Genomic DNA, 21569 nt, shown 5'->3' on the forward strand with positions numbered 1-21569 from the left:
TAACACAGTTGCAATACCAGAGAAAATGTGTAGGTTGGATAAATATTTTGCGGTACCGGCGAGTACTGATGTTTTTCCTATACCTAAGAGACTTACTGAAATTGTTACTAAGGAGTGGGATAGGCCCGGTGTGCCGTTCTCACCTCCTCCGATATTTAGAAAAATGTTTCCAATAGACGCCACCACACGGGACTTATGGCAAACGGTCCCTAAGGTGGAGGGAGCAGTTTCTACTTTAGCTAAGCGTACCACTATCCCGGTGGAGGATAGCTGTGCCTTTTCAGATCCAATGGATAAAAAATTAGAGGGTTACCTTAAGAAAATGTTTGTTCAACAAGGTTTTATATTACAACCTCTTGCATGTATTGCGCCTGTCACGGCTGCAGCAGCATTTTGGTTTGAGTCTCTGGAAGAGACACTTGAATCATCTACACTAGATGAGATTACACTCAAACTTAGAACCCTTAAGTTAGCTAACTCATTTATTTCAGATGCCGTAGTACATTTAACTAAACTTACGGCTAAGAATTCCGGATTTGCCATTCAGGCACGCAGAGCGCTGTGGCTAAAATCCTGGTCAGCTGATGTTACTTCTAAATCGAAATTGCTTAATATACCTTTCAAAGGGCAGACCTTATTCGGGCCCGGTTTGAAGGAGATTATCGCTGACATTACAGGAGGTAAAGGCCATGCCCTGCCTCAGGACAAAGCCAAACCTAGGGCTAGACAGTCTAATTTTCGTTCCTTTCGTAATTTTAAAGCAGGAACAGCATCAACTTCCTCTGCACCAAAACAGGAAGGAGCTGTTGCTCGCTACAGACAAGGCTGGAAACCTAACCAGTCCTGGAACAAGGGCAAGCAGGCCAGGAAACCTGCTGCTGCCCCTAAGACAGCATGAATCGAGGGCCCCCGATCCGGGACCGGATCTAGTAGGGGGCAGACTTTCTCTCTTCGCCCAGGCTTGGGCAAGAGATGTTCAGGATCCCTGGGCGTTAGAGATCATATCTCAGGGATACCTTCTGGACTTCAAATCCTCTCCCCCAAGAGGGAGATTTCATCTGTCAAGGTTGTCAACAAACCAAATAAAGAAAGAAGCGTTTCTACGCTGCGTACAAGATCTTTTATTAATGGGAGTGATCCATCCAGTTCCGCGGTCGGAACAAGGACAAGGGTTTTACTCAAATCTCTTTGTAGTTCCCAAAAAAGAGGGAACTTTCAGGCCAATCTTGGATTTAAAGATCCTAAACAAATTCCTAAGAGTTCCATCGTTCAAGATGGAAACGATTCGAACAATTTTGCCCATGATCCAAGAGGGTCAGTACATGACCACAGTGGATTTAAAGGATGCTTACCTTCACATACCGATTCACAGAAATCATTACCGGTATCTAAGGTTTGCCTTTCTAGACAGGCATTACCAGTTTGTAGCTCTTCCATTCGGATTGGCTACAGCTCCAAGAATCTTCACAAAGGTTCTGGGTACTCTTCTGGCGGTACTAAGACCGCGAGGAATTTTGGTAGCTCCGTACCTAGACGACATTCTGATACAAGCTTCAAGCTTTCAAACTGCCAAGTCTCATACAGAGTTAGTACTGGCATTTCTAAGGTCGCATGGATGGAAGGTGAACGAAAAGAAGAGTTCTCTCTTTCCTCTCACAAGAGTTCCCTTCTTGGGGACTCTGATAGATTCTGTAGAAATGAAGATTTACCTGACAGAAGACAGGTTAACAAAGCTTCAAAATGCATGCCGGGTCCTTCATTCCATTCAACACCCGTCAGTAGCTCAATGCATGGAGGTGATCGGCTTAATGGTAGCGGCAATGGACATAGTACCTTTTGCACGCCTACATCTCAGACCGCTGCAATTGTGCATGCTAAGTCAGTGGAATGGGGATTACTCAGATTTGTCCCCCACTCTGAATCTGAATCAAGAGACCAGAAATTCTCTTCTATGGTGGCTTTATCGGCCACACCTGTCCAGGGGAATGCCATTCAGCAGGCCAGACTGGACAATTGTAACAACAGACGCCAGCCTTCTAGGTTGGGGTGCTGTCTGGAATTCTCTGAAGGCTCAGGGACTATGGAATCAGGAGGAGAGTCTCCTTCCAATAAACATTCTGGAATTGAGAGCAGTTCTCAATGCCCTTCTGGCTTGGCCCCAGTTAACAACTCGGGGGTTCATCAGGTTTCAGTCGGACAACATCACGACTGTAGCTTACATCAACCATCAGGGAGGGACAAGAAGCTCCCTAGCAATGATGGAAGTATCAAAGATAATTCGCTGGGCAGAGTCTCACTCTTGCCACCTGTCTGCAATCCACATCCCGGGAGTGGAGAACTGGGAGGCGGATTTCTTAAGTCGTCAGACTTTTCATCCGGGGGAGTGGGAACTTCATCCGGAGGTCTTTGCCCAGATACTTCGACGTTGGGGCAAACCAGAGATAGATCTCATGGCGTCTCGTCAGAACGCCAAGCTTCCTCGCTACGGGTCCAGATCCAGGGATCCGGGAGCGGTTCTGATAGATGCTTTAACAGCACCTTGGACCTTCGGGATGGCTTATGTGTTTCCACCCTTCCCGATGCTTCCTCGATTGATTGCCAGAATCAAACAGGAGAGAGCATCAGTGATTCTAATAGCACCTGCATGGCCACGCAGGACTTGGTATGCAGATCTAGTGGACATGTCATCCTGTCCGCCTTGGTCTCTACCTCTGAAACAGGACCTTCTGATCCAGGGTCCATTCAAACATCAAAATCTAACTTCTCTGAAGCTGACTGCTTGGAAATTGAACGCTTGATTTTATCAAAACGTGGGTTTTCTGAGCCAGTTATTGATACCTTAATACAGGCTAGGAAGCCTGTTACCAGAAGGATTTACCATAAAATATGGCGTAAATACTTATATTGGTGCGAATCCAAGAGTTACTCATGGAGTAAGGTTAGGATTCCAAGGATATTGTCTTTTCTACAAGAAGGTTTAGAAAAGGGGTTATCCGCTAGTTCTTTAAAGGGACAGATTTCAGCTCTGTCCATTCTTTTACACAAACGTCTGTCAGAAGTTCCGGACGTTCAAGCTTTTTGTCAGGCTTTAGCTAGGATCAAGCCTGTGTTTAAAACTGTTGCTCCGCCATGGAGTTTGAACTTAGTTCTTAATGTTTTACAGGGTGTTCCGTTTGAACCCCTTCATTCCGTTGATATCAAGTTGTTATCTTGGAAAGTTCTGTTTTTAATGGCTATTTCCTCGGCTCGAAGAGTCTCTGAGTTATCTGCCTTACATTGTGATTCTCCTTATCTGATTTTTCATTCAGACAAGGTAGTTCTGCGTACTAAACCTGGGTTCCTACCTAAGGTGGTCACTAACAGGAATATCAATCAAGAGATTGTTGTTCCATCTTTGTGTCCTAATCCTTCCTCGAAGAAGGAACGTCTGCTACACAATCTAGATGTAGTCTGTGCCCTGAAATTTTATCTACAGGCAACTAAGGATTTTCGTCAAACGTCTTCCCTGTTTGTCGTTTATTCTGGTCAGAGGAGAGGTCAAAAAGCTTCGGCTACCTCTCTCTCTTTTTGGCTTCGTAGCATAATACGATTAGCCTATGAGACTGCTGGACAGCAGCCTCCTGAAAGAATTACAGCTCATTCTACTAGAGCTGTGGCTTCCACTTGGGCCTTTAAGAATGAGGCTTCTGTTGAACAGATTTGCAAGGCTGCAACTTGGTCTTCTCTTCATACTTTTTCCAAATTTTACAAATTTGACACTTTTGCTTCTTCGGAGGCTGTTTTTGGGAGAAAGGTTCTTCAGGCAGTGGTTCCCTCCGTATAAAGAGCCTGCCTGTCCCTCCCGTCATCCGTGTACTTTTGCTTTGGTATTGGTATCCCAGAAGTAATGATGACCCGTGGACTGAACACACTTAACAGGAGAAAACAAAATTTATGCTTACCTGATAAATTCATTTCTCCTGTAGTGTGGTCAGTCCACGGCCCGCCCTGTTTTTTATGGCAGGCTAAAAAATTTTTTGGATTATACTCCAGTCACCACTACACCCTTCGGCTTCTCCTTTCTCGTTGGTCCTTTGGTCGAATGACTGGAGGTGACGTAGGGGGGAGGAGCTATATAGCAGCTCTGCTGGGTGAATCCTCTTGCACTTCCTGTAGGGGAGGAGATAATATCCCAGAAGTAATGATGACCCGTGGACTGACCACACTACAGGAGAAATGAATTTATCAGGTAAGCATAAATTTTGTTTTTTATTGTAAAAGAGGATTTTCCCTTCGATGATTTTTTGACGGTACTAAATGAAAATGATGTTAATCTTAGATTTACTGGAGAGTTACATCACGAAGACGTGAATTTCTTAGATCTCCACTTATATGATGATGTCATCACACACAAGATCATTTCCACTACATACAGAAAGGAAACGGCAGGAAACACCATACTTCATGCCACCTCATGCCATCCCCAGCATTTAGTCAGATCCATCCCTAGAAGCCAATTTATTAGGCTTAGACGTAATGCCAGTACCTTAGAAAACTATATTCAAGGTGGCAATGATCTTATTGCGAGATTAAAAGCCAGAGGATATAATGATAGAGAGTTACACAAAACCTTTGAGGAGATAAAGGATTGGAAACCCCACTGCAAGGGACAGTCTCCCAAAATAGACAATACTAGCGGCTTACCTGTTTTTAGGATGGGAATTAACAATGCCAATACCAGCAGGAGTAATAATAAAAACTATTTAGATGAACAAAGCATTTTAAACTCAGTTTTCCCCCCAATACAACTCTATATGCAGTATTGTCAAAAAGCACTTACATATATTGAAGGGTGACGAGGCCTTGCAGCCTTATGTCAAGGAATGTAGATTTGTTGCCAAAAAGCCACCTACATTAGCTTCTAAGCTTTCCCCCAGTTTAGTTAACTCTAAGACTAAATCTAATGATAACTGGCTCAGGGGTATAGGTAATTTTAGGGCACACCTTTCGAATTGCCTTACTTGCGAGACTATAGATTATACAAAAAGGTTTTGTAGTAAAGTTACAGGTGAATTTTTTGAGATGGATTTCTATGCCACATGTCTTACAACTATATAGTGTATCTACTGGATTGCCAACTTTGTGGAGCCCAATATGTGGGACAGTCGACTAGAACCCTCAGGGATCGAGCCATAGAGCATCTTAGAGATATAAAGAATTTTAACAAAGACTCGGCTGTAGCAAAAGATTTTAATCTTTTTCACTTTACAAATGTACCTAGTATTAAAATTAAGGTAATTGACCTAGCAAGAACCCCATATAGAGGAGGAGATATATCTAAAGTCTTAGACAGGAAAGAACTATTTTGGATTTATAAATTGAAAACCAGGTCACCCTTGGGTATGAATTTAGAATGGGATATGAGATATTATGTTGACTAGATAAATACCATTGAATATATGGAAAGTTATACATATATTTTCATATTGGTATATATTTTAACATATATTCCTAGCTACATTATCAATTTCCTTCTTATAGTTTCTACATCATAGCTATTCATTTGTGTTTCATGAATACCTTGATAATCCCATTGTGATAATCTATTGTTGTATTTTTACACACTAATGTTTATAAATGTGCATGTATGTGGGTATATATATTTTTATACTTTTTTACACACATAGATATATAGATTTTACTTCATTAATGGGGTCAATCTCTAGATTCTAAGTACCTATTTATTTATTTATTTATTTATATATATATTAATATTATTATCTATTAATTTACGGCATATTGGTATCATATCAATGAGTTTTGTTTGAATTAACTGAGTTTTTTATTTTTAATTCTCGCATGCATTTATTGTCAGAAATTATGCCATTTGTATATAATATTTCATATAAGATCTGTGGTTAGGTTACTTACATTGCCATTGTCTCATGAAATACAATCTCTTATTTTTTGTGGTTTCATATTGCAATCAATTCTTTTTGGATCTTCAGTGTCATTTAGTCAATCTGGTAGATATGCTCATATAATCTTAGATGAATTTATTTATATCTATATTAATATTTATATTGATTTTCATAACCTATAGATTGTACTCTGTGACACTTTATTTCCAATAGAATTGCTGCTATTTCCATCTGTTTTTGGTTCTTGTTTTTTGTATTATGCATTTTGTTTTCGTAATTCATTCTTTAATACCGTTTATATATACACTTATATTTCATACTTCAATATATTGATATTATGTTATTATTTTTACCAACATTATGTGCCAGGTATTGCCTCTCATTCGCAAGTATACTGAATATGTTTTTAATCTGATCTGGTGTATTTATTGTGGCCACATACTCTACTAATTAATTAGATGTCTGTGTGATACCTATCAATTGCATCACCTAAACAGACTAAACATTCCGTTGGTGTGCTGCCCCTTTAAATACAACAGCTGTCCCTACTTGTATTCAGCATCTATGATTAAGCACAAGTGTGCGTGAAACATGTAAGATCGCTGTTTCCTTCCATTGTTTGTTGTGTCTTTTTTCACTAATATGTGTATTTTTATTGGAATAAATAAAAAAAAATTCTGTTGCTCAGTAGCCATCCGTTTTTTCTTCAATCTGTATTGCGCTGGGCTTGTCTCTCCTTAATATATAAAAATTAGAGAGATCTCACAGTGCTGGAGAGTTCTGCCCTTTTTTTCTTTTGAATATTCAGTGAGTTCAGCCCTGTGAAGTCTTAACTGCAATTATCTCCAAGCTGGAGAACCTTTAAATATTACAGCCTTAAAGGGACATGAAACCAAAAAAATTATTTCATGATTCAGATAGAGAATACAATTTTAAACAACTTTCCAATTTACTTCTATTGTTTAATGTGCTTCCTTCTCTTGTTATCCTTTGCTAAAATGTTTATCTAAGCAAGCTCAGGAGCAGCTGAGAACCTAGGTTCTAGCTGTTGATTGGTGGCTGAATATATATATATATATATATATATATATATATATATATATATAAATATATATATATATATATAGATTGTGATTGGCTCACTCGTGTTCAGTAAGAAACCATTAGTGCATTGCTGCTCCTTCAACAAATGGTACCAAGAGAATTAAACAAATTAGATAATAGAAGTAAATTAGAAAGTTGTTTAAAATTGTATTCTCTATCTGAACCATGAAAGAAAAAATTTGGGTTTCATGTCCCTTTAAACTTTTTGAGGGTTGACAAACCTACCTCTAAAAGGGTGAACAATAGAATGCTTACCATGCACACATTATTTTAATAATACAGTTCAACATCAATATTCCAACCTTAAATAATATTGATTAATCAGTATAAAGAGTTCTGCTATCACACTGCCAGCAAATGTTTTGCAAATTACTTTTCCTCTCTTTATCCTTCTGGACTTTATACTGTATGTATATGAACTTGGACAATTTATATATAGTGAATTTGCATTCCAGTGATGAAGTTTATGGTAATGATTTTAAGCTCCTCTTGTGCAAGCTCTTCGGATTAACAGGTCACATTTCTCATTTTCAATTCCTTGTTAAAGTCTCCAGGCTGAATGGATCATCCAGACTGGAGCGAAGAAGGGATGCTACTGGGTATGAGAGCTCTTCCACCCTAATGAGCAGTGAGTTGGATTCTACCAGCTTCTTTGACTCTGATGAAGATGACTCCACCAGCAGGTTGGTACTGAAAATCCTGGTGTTTAGATAATGACAGCATTAACATTACTTGTATTACATATATAGCTTATTATGGGTGTTTGCAGGAGCGCTCTCCTTTTAATCACTTTCCACATGTAAAGAGACAACAGGTAAAGTCAGAATTAAACTTTCATAGTTCAGATGTAGCATGCAATTTTAAACAACTTTCCACTTTATTTCTATTACCAGGTCCTTTGTCAAAGAGCATAACTAGGTAGTCTCTTGTGCAGCAATGCACTACTGGGAGCTAGCTGCTAATTGATGGCTGCACATATATGCCTCTTGTCATTGATTCAACTAATGTGTTCATCTAGTTCCCATTAGTGCATTGCTATTCCTTCAACAAAGCATATCAAGAGAATGAAGCAAATTTGATAATAGACGTAAACGGTAAAGCTATTTAAAATTGCATGCTGTATACAAATTATGAAAGTTTAACTTTGTCTTTACTATCCACTTTTTTCTCTGTAACTGCAAAAGATCAACATCCTCTACCCAAGAAGACCCATACCTTTTTGTTTATAGCCTTCTGCCCCTCTCCTTCTTTTACTATGCTCAGCCCCCCTCCCAATTTATTTTTAGCTTGTTTCTTTTTACTTCTGCCAAAGGAAAATTCTAGCCTTACCGTTTCAGTTTTTTTTTTTTTTTAAATATCCTGCGCTCTTTGCAGCCTCAGATTTCTTCCTTATGTGTTCATGATTTTCTGATGCGGACCCCCTGCTCTGTACTTAGACTGCTTTCACTGTACATCTTTCCATCTTAATATGAGGAGAGTCCACTGCTTCATTCCTTACTTGTGGGAATACAGAATCTGGCCACCAGGAGGAGGCAAAGACACCCCAGACAAAGGCTTAAATACCTCCCCCACTCCCTTCATCCCCCAGTCATTGTTTGCCTTTTGTCACAGGAGGATGGCAGAGAAGTGTCGGAAGATTCAGAGTAGTCTCTTCTGGAGGGTAGTACTCTTCGCTTTGGGACTGGAGTTTTAAGTAGTCTTGTCAGCCTCTCAGTGAGTGCATTGACGAATGTTAGGGTCTGGAGATGCAGGGAGAGTCTTTCTGCGAAACCATCCAGACTTGTATTAACAACTCCTAAGCAATTAGTGTTGACGAGTTTCACTGCCTGTCCATGTCAGGTGTCAATGCTACAAGACTGTCAAACTTGAGAGGCTGTGTGTTTATTCCACGGCAATGATTTTTCCGATAAGATCGTTTCATTTTATCTTATATGATAACGTAAAGAAGACAGGGTCACAGTGTGACTCCTTTATCTGTATGGAATCAAGGGTTAATATCTCCGGAAAGGGATTTATTATGTTTTATGCTGCGACATGTGTGAGATGTGGCTCTGGCAGATGTGAGAACATTCAGGTTTTTGCTTTCATTTTGGATAACTGCGCAGCCTGTCAGTTTGGCGCGCTTTTCTCCCTGCAGCAGGGGCGGTCCTGCATGGCACTCCATGTGACAGGGTGTGGCCTCATTAACTTCCTCTTTCTTGACCGTGCGGTTTGCAGGAGACGAAACGGTTTCTCTGTGGGACCTGGGTCATAGGAGGTAGTGAGTGCCCCGGCCATTGGGGGTATAAAGGTGCCATTTAATTTCCTCAGTCCATCGTAAAAGCGCAAGCTATTGAGGACTCTGATGCGTTAGAGGGTACTCCCTCTTTAACCAAATCTAATACCTGTTTTTATTGTGAGGATACGGTATACCCACCTGCTCAGTTATGTTCCACATGCCTTAATAAAGTAATTATATATAAAAAGAACAAGATGTTTAGTACCACTGAGCCGTCCACCTCCGAGGGGTCTTGGTCCCGCAAGGTGCGTTCTCTGCAATCATCTCCTATTACACATGCAGCTCCCCATTGCACTACTAATCCTCCTTCGGGAGGGGCCCTGTTACCGCCAGACTTTACTGAACAGTTGCAAACGGCAGTGTCAGCGGCCTTTAGTGCTTTACCTCTCCCTGCTAAGCACAAGCGAAAGGTTAAATGCTGCTATCCTTCCCAGGGGTCATCTACTAACTTGTTGGATTTATCTGATACTAGATTATCCGCTGATGAAGACTCCTCAAATTCTTCAGAGGAGGCTCTTTCTGGGTCGGAATCGGCTGCTTCTACACCTCTGGCTGTGTACGAACCAGACTTTAGATTTAGGATAGAGCATTTACGCTTTCTGTTAAAGGAAGTGTTGGCTACGTTAGAGGTTCCGGAACCTAAGTTACCCGAGGAAACTTCTATTCCTAAGCTTGATAAGGTTTATGAGGACAGGGTTGGTACCACAAACTTTCCCGGTTCCAGTAAAGATGGCAAATATCATTAAGAATGAATAGGAAAGACTTGGATCCTCTTTTCTTTCATGTAATTGGCAAGAGTCCATGAGCTAGTGACGTATGGGATATACAATCCCACCAGGAGGGGCAAAGTTTCCCAAACCTCAAAATGCTTATAAATACACCCCTCACCACACCTACAATTCAGTTTTTACAAACTTTGCCTCCTATGGAGGTGGTGAAGTAAGTTTGTGCTTGATTTTTATTTCTTCTTTGATATGCGCTTCTAAGCATTCTGAAGCCCAATTCCTCTGAGTACAGTGTTTGTCAGAGGGATGTGAAGAGAGTATCACCTATTGATTTTATGGTTTCCCTCGTGGGAAATCTTTTAAAGGGTTCTCTGTTATTGGTCATAGGGATTCATTTCCTACCTCCCTTTTCAGATCGACGATATACTCTCATATACCATTACCTCTGCTGATAGCCAAACCAGTACTGAAAACTATCTGCTATATGTGGATGGGTGTCTTTCAGTAAGTATGTATCATTATTTAAGACACTCTGAGCTATGGTTTGGCACTTTATGTATTAATATAAAATTTTAAATATATGTATTTTACTTATATTTGCCAAGAGTCAGGTCTATGTGTATTTCCCTTTGCAGTCTAAACAGTTTCAGTTTAGGAATCATGTTTGGGAAGTTTATTTAAACTTTTTTCTTACCTGGGGTTCAGTCTTTTTTAATTTGACTTTAATTTTTTCGCGGGCAAATTTAGGCTCGCGAGGGCGCAAAATGCTGTTTTTTATTGCGTAATTTTTGGCGCATAATTTTTTGCCGCGCAGTTGCATCTTTGATGGCGCAAATTTCGAAATCGCGTTTGTTATGACGCGAGTTGTGTCATTTCCTGGTGTTAGATTTGCGCCAAAAAAGTAACTTCTTTTTGCGTAATGCGTCATTCTTGGCGCCAAATTTTAGTTATTTTACCCCTCTCGCCTCTATTGCTCGCTGTTTTAATGAACTTTGAAAGCTATTATGCCTGCTTTTGATTTTCTCTACTGAAACTGTTACATTGTGGAAATTGAATGTTTTGCCTAATGTTATTTTTCTTTTTTTCTGTTACATTTTGCGAGATGTTTCATTCTGATCCTGACTCTGATGTTACTGTAGAAACTATGATGCCCTGGAACACAATTCTACAAAGCTAAGTGTGTTCTTTTAATTTTTTAAGCTGTTGTTATTTCTTCAGCTCAATTATGTGGCATTTATTTATCTTGTTTTATGCTAGCATTGTTTCTATATGTACAATAACATTTACTGTTTTTCACATATTCAGTTCATGTACTTGATTTCATCTGCAAACATCACATGTTGCTTATATCATAAAAGGTTATGACTGCTATTATGCCTTTAAGTGAATTTACCAGGTTTTTTCAAAATTGTTGAGATTTAATTAATTTTGTTCTGACCGACAGCATATTTAAGTTTATTCTACTGATGAAGGTTTCTTTGGCTAAAAGGATCCTGTATCAGACAGTTTGTTAAAAATCTCTTTATTTTTCATTTGAACATTCTCTGTTAAGGACATTTTTCTATTTATAGCTTTTAGGAGTCTAGTCCTCCTATTAACTGTGTTAATAATCCTTTTCAAATCTGGATTTTTAAATTTTTGCTTTTGAGGTTTTTTTCTTTCAATATACTATCTGTATTATATTCTAGAGAATGGTTATTCTGATTCCCTCTTGGGGCTGTACTAATATTTATATGGAAATTGGTACTTGTTTTCAGGATTCTTTAGAATTTGAATATAACCTTAGTAGAGCATATTCATGTTCTGTTTATATTTTTAGCTCAGCTTTATATGTGGCTGACATTACTGTTCTCTCAACCTTTGTTGAACAGTTGGCATAAGCTGTTTCAGATTCTTAAGTATTTAGCTTTGTTTATTTAATTTAGATGTATTCATTTAATTATGTTTACTATATTTATTATTATAATTTCAAATATATTTTATTATCTCTATCTTGTTAGGATACTAATTTGTTTGATTTCTATAATCTCCACTATTACTGGAGGTTTAGAGTTTTTTCTGCCCTACTTTTAGTCCGGTGATGTAGATCAGTTGGTGAATGTCCTGTCTACAAATGCTTGTTCTAGATCTAAGGGTCATAGATTCATTTCCCGGCAGGATTAATAAAGCCCTTTGGCCTTAGAGGTCAATTTATTGTGAACCATTTATTTGGGTAATGATAACTACTGTTTTTATCAGCTGCTAATTTGGTTAGCTCCGAGTGTAAGCACTGAAAAAGCGTTTTTTGTATTATTCTGGGAGAAAAACGCTATATATATATTACTAGTTATTAGACTGCATGAAGGTGTGGTTTTCTTACCAGTCCGTCTGGTGGGGGCAGATTAAATTGTTTTTGGATGAACTCAGACCAAATTCTATATTATTCTTAGGGTTTGAATAGATTTTTAGAATGAGACCTTCTATGGGAAGAATCTTTCTTTCTTAGTACACTTTCAGTAGTGATTATGCCAGTTCTTTTTGCAGGAACAGGTTTTGGTTTTCTATTCAATTCTATTCTTTGTCCCTAAGAAGAAAGGTTTATTCAGTCCATTCTTCGATATGAAAACTTTTATATTGTTTTGTTAGAGTCTCAACTTTTAAGTTGACGATTATAAGGACTATTATGCCTTTTTGTTAAGGTCATTTCATGTCCACTCCATTTTTCAGAAAGTTTATCCTCATTTTATTTCATTCAGACCACTTGTGGTTTCTGAAATTTTCTTTTTAAGCTTGACCAATATGTTGCTTTTTTCATTTGGTTTAGTGACAGCTTTATGAATCTTTTCAAAGGTTCTTGGTGCCCTTCTTCTGTCTTCAGACAGTAGGGTATTGTCTTCCCTATTTGGATGGTATTTTGGTATTCGCTTAAACTTTTCTTTTATTAAAGCCGGACAGATAGTTCAGCATGCTAATTTACTGTGGCTGAACTCTGTAGCAACCTGAGGGTTGCAGGTTTGATTTCCGACGAGGTCCATTCAGCCTTTCATCCTTCCAAGGTCGATTTATATGAGCAATGTCTTCAGTCCCTTGCGGGTGATTAGACGTGCTTTACAAGTACCCAATACATACATATGAAAGAAAAGTATTCAAATATTTGGACTTTTCTTTTTGTGGTATACCTCATGAATCAAATAAGTTTTGTTTCTTCAAGAGATGGTTAGAGGATTTAATTTACCAAAGAGTTTCAGGTCCAGGGATCCTCAGGTGGAGATGGTGGATGCATTAGCAGTGTCTTGGCTTTGCAACCTGACTACATCCTTCCGCCTCTGTGTTTTTTCTTCTAAAGGTGATTTCCAAGGTCATTTTGGAACAGCATCAGCATGGCCTCACAGGTTTGGTATGTGGATCTTGTTCAGATGTTCAAGTTGCCATCCTTGGCTGTTTTCTCTTTGGCCAGCCCTCTTGTTATAGGGGCTATTTTTATGTCAGGATCTCAAATTACTAATTTGGGGGTATGGAAATCGATAATTTTTTAATCATAGTGGTTTTTCTGACTTAGCTTTTATCGCTATTTTGTAGCTTTATAAGTCTGTTTCAAGGAACATGTATTATCAGGTTTGGAACCTATATTTTATATTGTTCTTCTCATAATTCTTTTGGCATTCTTTTAGAATTCCTAGGATTTGACAGTTTTTCAGGATGGTTATCTGCAAATTTTTTGAAGGGACAAATCTCTGTTCTATCTGTTTTTATTTTCTGGAAAGCTTGTTTAAACTTCCTGATATTCACTGTTTTGTTCAGGCTTTGGTTGGTATCAAGCCTGTTCATTTATTGATTTCTCCTTTTTGGAGTCTTATTTGGTTTGAAGATTATCTACTTTCTTGGAAAGTGTTGTTTCTTTTGATTATTTCTTCTGCTACAAGAGTTTCTGACTTATCAGTTCTCTCTTGTGTGGCTCCTTATCTGTTTTTTTTTATCTAGATAAGTTGTTTTGTGGACTTCTTTTTTTCCTAAGGTTGTGAATTTGAACAACATTAGTAGAGAAATTGTTGTTCCTTCTTTGTGTCCTAATCCTAAAGAATTCTTTGAGAGTTATTTACATCCTTTGAATGTGGTAAGAGCTTTATGATTCTATATTGAGGTTACTAGGATTTCAGAAGACATCTAGTCCCTGGTTTCTCAACAGCCGGGCCGTGGCCCAGTACCGGGCCGTGATAGCCCTGCTGGTGGGCCCCGACCTGTCATGCCCCCACTGCACACTCTTACCCCACTGCACACTAGGGGCAGACTGAGACCAATCAAGGCCCCAGGAACACTGTCTCACACTGACCAAAATGTATTACATTTTATGCAAATGAACATGGTAGCCTCCCTGCCCTGCGCCCAACAGGCCCCACAACATTAAGGTCCAGAGAAAGGGCACCCAACCTCCAGGGCCAGACCCCACACTCCATGGCCCTCACAGCGACAGACCCCCGCCAGGGCCCCCTCTAAACCCACACTTTTTTTTGCTTAGTTACTGATAGGGCAACTGAAAACGCCAGCTTAAGGAATGCAGCAGGATCCGTGGAGATGCCTTTGTGGGCTCCCCTACTTGCTGGTACCTCGGCCCAGGTCCTATTTGCCTGGCTGATCAGCCCGCCCCTGCTGCTCACTATATATATATGTGTGTGTATATATATATATATATATATATATATAAAACTACCGGGCCCTGGACATGTCTAGCTAAAATTTACCGGGCCTTGAGGTCACTTTGGTTGAGAACCACTGCTAGTCTATCTGCTGTTTTTCTAGTTCCAGAAAAGGTTAGGAAGCCTCTGCCATTTCTTTGGCATCCTGATTAAAGCTTTTGTTTTTCAAGGCTTATTTTGAGTCTGGGCAGGCTCCACCTCAGAGTTTTACAGCTCATTCTACTAAGTTCAGTCGCCATTTCTTGGGCTTTTTCAGAATGAAGCTTAGGTTGATCAAATTTGCAAATCAGTAATTTGGTCTTCTTTGCATACTTTTATTGTTTTTATCATTTTGATGTATTTGCTCCTTCTGAAGCAGTCTTTGGTAGAAAATAGTCTTCAGGCAGCTGTCTCAGTTTGATTCTACTGCTTTTGATTTAAGTGGTTTCAAAGGAATACTTATTTATTATGTGGATTTAATTTCTCAGTGGAAATAGCTGTTATTTTATCCCTCCCTCTCTAGTGACTCTTCTGTGGACTTCCACATCTTGGGTATTTCTATCCCATACGTCACTAGCTCATGGACTCTTGCCAATTACATGAAAGAAAACATAATTTATGTAAGAACTTACTTGATAAATTAATTTCTTTCATATTGGCAAGAGTCCATGAGGCCCACCCTTTTTATGGTGCTTATGATTTTTGTATAAAAGCAAAATTATTTTTCCAGTTCCTCTTTTTGTATGGTTTTCTACTCTTTATTTTATCACCCCACTACTTGGCTATTCATTAAACTGAATTGTGGGTGTGGTGAGGGGTGTATTTATAGGCATTTTGAGGTTTGGGAAACTTTGCCCCTCCTGGTAGGATTGTATATCCCATACGTCACTAGCTCATGGACTCTTGCCAATATGAAAGAAATGAATTTATCAGGTAAGTTCTTACATAAATTATGTTTTTCCCCTTCTTCTTCCTTTAAGAAATTGTTCCCGGTTCCTGACTCCCAATTAGAGTTATGGGGATCTGTCCCTAAGGTGGATGGAGCTATCTCCACACTTGCTAAGCGCACCACTATCCCGCTTGATGATAGTTCGCCGTTTAAGGAGCCCATGGATAAGAAGCTAGAAACTCTGTTAGGAAAGACATTTCAGCCCACAGGTTTTTTATTTTAGCCTGCAGCGGCAGTTGCTGCGGTGGCTGTAGCCGATACCTATTGGTGTGATTCTCTGTCGGAGATGATCGAGGTGGAAACTCTCCTCGATGAAATCCAGGAAAGAATTAAGAGTTTGAGGGTAACTAATTCGTTTATTTGTGATGCAAATATCCGGATTATCCGCTTGAATGCCAAGACATCAGGCTTTTCTGTTCTAGCCCGTAGGGCTCTATGGTTGTAGTCTTGGTCTGCTGACATGACTTTGAAGTCTAGATTACTTTCCTTTCCATTTAAGGGAAAGGTTCTTTTCGGTCCAGGACTGGAGTCTATCATATCCACGGTTTCTGAGGGCAAGGGCTCCTTTTTACCGCATGATAAGAAGAATAAAGGCAATGGACAGAGTCCTAATTTTCGTCCCTTTCGTTCAGATAAGTCCTAACGCCAGCAGCCTTCCACAAAGCCTGATCAGTCCAAGAGAACTTGGAAACCATCTCAATCTTGGAACAAATACAAGCAGAACACGTCACTGGATCGTATTGGGGGCAGACTGTCTCTCTTTGTGAAGGCTTGGCTGGGAGACGTGCAAGACCCTTGGGTTCTGGAGGTCATTGCCCAGGGTTACAGGATAGGTTTGAAATCTCATCCACCGAGGGGCAGATTCCTCTTATCAAAACCTGTCTTCAAGACCAGAAAAACGAGATGCCTTTCTAGGGTGCGTGAGGATACTTAAACCTTTTTGTGGTCCCAAAGAAAGAGGGTACTTTTCGCCCGATTCTGGACCTAAAGTGCTTAAACAAGTTTCTGTCGGTGCCATCGCTCAAGATGGAAACGATAAGGTCTTTTCTGCCCTTAGTTCAAGAGGGACAGTTCATGACCACGATAGACTTGAAGGATACTTACCTTCATGTGCCAATACACAAGGATCACTTCAAGTTCTTACGATTTGCCTTTCTGGATCAGCACTTCCAGTTTGTAGCTCTTCCCTTTGGTTTGTCTACTGCTCCAAGAGTCATTACGAAGGTTCTGGGAGCCCTGCTCGCGGTGGTGAGATCCAGAGGTATTGCAGTAGCGCCTTATTTGGACGACATTCTGGTCCAAGCTTCGTCCTACCGGCTGGCAGAAGACCATTGGAGAGCTCCTCTTCTTCTTCAATCTCATGGATGGAAGATAAACTTAGGAAAGAGTTACCTGGTTCCCAGTACCAGAGTGGAATTCCTGGGCACGATAATAGATTCCGTATCCATGAAGATATTTCTTACAGACCAGAGACGTTGCAAAATTACTTCCAGTTGTCTTGTCCTCCAGACCTCCTTAAGGCCATCTGTGGCCCTGTATATGGAGGTAATTGGACTCATGGTGTCCAGCATAGATATAATCCCATTTGCCAGTTTCCATCTCAGACCTCTGCAGTTGTGCATGCTGAGGCAATGGAACGGCGATCACTTGGATCTATCCCAACAGATTTCTCTGGACAACCGATCGAGAGAATCGCTCTCTCGGTGGCTCTGTCCATATCGCCTGCCCAGGGGACATCCTTCTTGAGACCATCCTGGAAGATTGTGACTACGGACGCAAGTCTATCAGGATGAGGAGCCGTTTGGGGTGCCAGGAAGGCACAGGGCTGGTGACTTGAGAGGAATCTCTTCTCCCGATCAACATTCGAACATTCGAACTTCGAGCGATCTTCAATGCTCTGAAGGCTTGGCCTCTTCTGGGTTCGTCCCAGTTTATCAGATTCCAATCGGACAACATTACCTCAGTGGCTTACATCAACCATCAGGGGGGAACGAGAAGCTCCCTAGCCACGAGGGAAGTATCTGAGATTCTGGATTGGGCAGAGGCCCACAACTGCTCGCTTTCAGCGATCCACATTCCGGGTGTGGACAACTGGGAAGCGGACTTTCTCAGCAGACAATCGTTTCATCCGGGGGAATGGTCTCTCCATCCCAAGGTGTTTGCTGAGATTTGCAACAGATGGGGGACACCGGAGATAAATCTCATGGCATCCAGACTCAATACCAAGCTACCCAGAAACGGGTTGCGGTCCAGGGATCTCCAGGCAGAGCTGATCGTTGCCTTAGCAGTGCCTTGGGGGTTCAACTAGTTTACATTTTTCCTCCGTTGCTTCGACTATTCTAATTGCTTCATCGTGGCCGCGAAGGATGTGGTTTGCGGACCTGGTGGGGATGTCATCATCTCCTCCATGGAGGTTACCTTGTCGCAGGGATCTGCTGGTACAGGGTCCTTTTGTTCATCAAAATCTTGAGTCGCTGAGGCTGACTGCGTGAGGATTGAACGCTTAGTCCTAGCCAAGAGAGGTTTTTCTGAGAGAGTGTTCAAGCTAGAAAGCCGTCACCCATTGCATCTTTCATAAGGTGTGGAGGACCTACTTTTTCTGGTGTGAAGAACATGGCTTCCCCTGGCATAAGCTCAGGGTATCCAGGATTCTTTCCTTTCTCCAAGACGGTTTGGAGACAGGACTTGCTGCTAGTTCCTTAAAGGGACAGTTATCGGCTCTATCTTATTACACAAGAGTCTCGCTGATCTTCCTGTTATCCAGTCTTTTGTTCAGGCTCTGTCTAGCCTGTGTTTAGACATTCCGCTCCTCCTTGGAGTTTGAATTTGGTTCTTAAAGTTTTGCAGAGGACTCCTTTTGAGCTCATGCATTCGGTTGACATTGTTACTGTCTTGGAAGGTTCTTTTTCTATTGGCTATTGCTTTGGCACGCAGAGTCTCTGAGATGGTGGCCTTGCAATGTGAGCCTCCTTACCTAGTTTTTCATGCTGATAAGGCTGTTCTTTGAACTGGGTTGGGTTTTCTCCCTAAGGTTGTGTCTGATTGCAACATCAATCAGGAGATTGTGTTTCCTTCTTTGTGTCCTAATCTTTCTTCTTCTTCTGAGTGATTACTTCATAATTTGGATGTGGTTCGTGCTTTGAAATGCAATCTTCAGGCAACGAAAGATTTTAGACACACTTTGGCATTGTTTGTTGTCTATTCTGGGAAGCGCAGAGGGCAGAAGGCTTCTTCCACTTCCCTATCTTTTTGGTTGAAGAGCATCATCCGCTTAGCATATGAAACAGCGGGGCATAAGCCTCCTCAGAGGATTATGGCTCATTCAACTAGAGCTGTGGCTTTTTCTTGGGCTTTCAAAAATGAGGCCTCTATGGAGCAGAATTGTAGGGCGGCTACCTGCTCCTCCTTACATAGTTTTACAAATTTTACATTTTTGCTTTGGCTGAAGCAGCTTTTGGGAGAAAGGTTTTACAGGCTGTGGTGCCCTCAAAATTGGGTACGCCTCCCTATTTTTACCCTTCCATTTTCATTCCGTGTCCTCTAGAGCTTGGGTATATGTTTCCCACAATTAAGAAATGAAGCCGTGGACTCTCCTCATATTAAGATGGAAAACATAAATTATGCTTACCAGATCATTTCCTTTCCATCTGTATGAGGAGAGTCCACGGCCCATGCCCGTTTTCTCCGTTGGGGACCAAAATTTTTGTTATTCTTCTTGCACCTTTTATACCCTGATATTTCTCCTACTGTTCCTTGTTCCCTCGGCAGAATGATTGGTGGATGAGGGGAGTGGGGGAGGTATTTAAGCTTTTGGCTTGTGTGTCTTTGCCTCCTCCTGGTGGCCAGGTTCTGTAATCCCACAAGTAAGGAATGAAGCCGTGGACTCTCCTCATACAGATGGAAAGGAAATTATCTGGTAAGCATAATTTATGTTTTTTACCAGAGAGTTCATGTACAGTCCTTAAAGGGACACTGAACCCAAAATTTTTTCTTTCGTGATTCAGATAGAGCATGAAATTTTAAGCAACTTTCTAATTTACTCCTATTATCAAAATTTCTTCATTCTATTGGTATATTTATTTGAAATGTAAGTTTAGATGCTGGCCCATTTTTTGTGAGCAACCTGGGTTGTCCTTGCTGATTGGTGGATAAATTCACCCACCAATAAAAAAAAGTACTGTCCAGAATTTTGAACCAAAAAAAAGCTAGATGCCTTCTTTTTCAAATAAAGATAGCAAGAGAACGAAGAAAATTGATAATATGAGTAAATTAGAAAGTTGCTTAAAATTGCATGCTCTATCTGAATTATGAAAGAAAAAATTTGGGTTCACTGTGCCTTTAAGCCTCTACATAGAAAAACCTATGTCCAAAACACTTTCCTCTACCTTTTTCTTTTCCTGCACATGGGTTCTCTTTAACTTCTGTTTTTCACACCTGCAAATCGGTTATTCGGTCCATTTCTGTCTGTACATGCTGACCATCTACCATCTCTGCTAATGACTTCTGGGGATTCTCTACCCCTATGCTAGAATGCTCTGTGCATATATGCCTTATACTTTATTGCATCTCTTTCTACTGCTACCTCTATATTCTGGGATTTCTCATACTTTCTCTTCTATGCTCAGCATGTGCTATTTTCAAATTCCTTTGTTCCTTCAAAGACTACTCTGCTGCTAATTCTTCCATTTTCATAAATTCTATATAGTAAGTTATGGGAATCATGTAGTGTTGTGCTCGGTTTCCAGTTGTATGGTTATATAGTGTGCTATTCCTCTTCATTTTCATACAGGTTCAGTAACTCTACGGAGCAGAGCAGTGCTTCTCGTCTTATGCGGAGACACAAAAGACGCAGGAGAAAACCAAAAAACCCACGCATTGATCGGGTGAGAAAAACCAAATGTAATAATGTATATATTCCAAGCAGTGAGAAATAATGGAAATGTATTTAGTTTTGATTATGGGGAGGATAGGATTATAATGATCCTGGAGTGATATCAGAGGAGGGTAGTTCTGAACACAGTTGCAATATTACATGTCCTGGATGTGATGGTCATTATCCCAGGAAATCTATATTGCCGAGAGAGACATGTACTTCTGAGGGACATATGTTTTGTATGATTGCAAGGATAAAAACCTTAATGAAATAACATAATGGATGACCCACTTATGAGGACACCCAAGAGCACAGACTATTGGAGATAGCTGGGAGGAAAGTAAATACCTCTTTGTAAACCAGCTGCGCAGTTATTAATATGTTCAGAGTATAGGAAATTGACCAACAATTGTTGAGACAAATTCTATATATCACTTTATATAAACTGAATTGCTACTGATGTTATATAAAGATAATAAATACATACACAGACTAATCTAAGTAATTGATTTTTTTCTTCTTAAATGGAAAGAGTTTACAGCTGCATTCATTACTTTTGGGAATTAAGAACCTGGCCACCAGGAGGAGGCAAAGACATCCCAGCCAAAGGCTTAAATACTCCTCCCACTTACCTCATCCCCTAGTCATTCTTTGCCTTTCGTCCCAGGAGGTTGGCATAGAAGTGTCAGAAGTTAGTTTTTTGTCTCTTATGGAGGGTAGTACTCTTCGACATGGGATGGGAGTTTTAAGTTATCCTGTCAGTCTTTCAGTGAGGGCTTGGATGAAAGTGAGAGTCCGGAGATGCAGGAAGAGTCTTTCTGCGAAACCATCCTGACTCATTTTAACAGCTTCACAAACAATCGGAGTTGTCAAACTTCGCTTCGCTGCCTGCTTTCTTCTCTCAAGTCCATGGCGGAAGCGATGCTACTATCTGTCACACTTGAAGGGTCGTGTTCCTGTTTCCACGCCATAGATTCCGGTAAGATCGTTTTTATTTTACTTCTTCATGAATGTACTGTCATACAAATGCTTCCGGTGAGGTGCCTACCTTGCGGGATTTACTAGACTATAGGGTCTCAGTGGGACTC

At 40.4% G+C, this 21569-nt stretch overlaps 1 protein-coding gene across 4 annotated transcripts in view; it reads left to right on the forward strand.

Annotated features, from left to right (window-relative positions):
• DVL3 (dishevelled segment polarity protein 3) overlaps positions 1-21569 on the forward strand; it is a 569022-nt gene that overhangs the window by 391337 nt on the left and 156116 nt on the right. For all 4 annotated transcript variants that reach the window (XM_053710326.1, XM_053710324.1, XM_053710325.1 and 1 more), the window contains 2 exons: positions 7552-7687; positions 20398-20491. In XM_053710326.1, the coding sequence (XP_053566301.1) occupies positions 7552-7687; positions 20398-20491 (230 nt within the window). The remainder of the gene's footprint in view (positions 1-7551; positions 7688-20397; positions 20492-21569) is intronic.

This window comes from Bombina bombina, chromosome 4 (assembly GCF_027579735.1).
Source record: "Bombina bombina isolate aBomBom1 chromosome 4, aBomBom1.pri, whole genome shotgun sequence".
Taxonomy (NCBI): domain Eukaryota; kingdom Metazoa; phylum Chordata; class Amphibia; order Anura; family Bombinatoridae; genus Bombina; species Bombina bombina.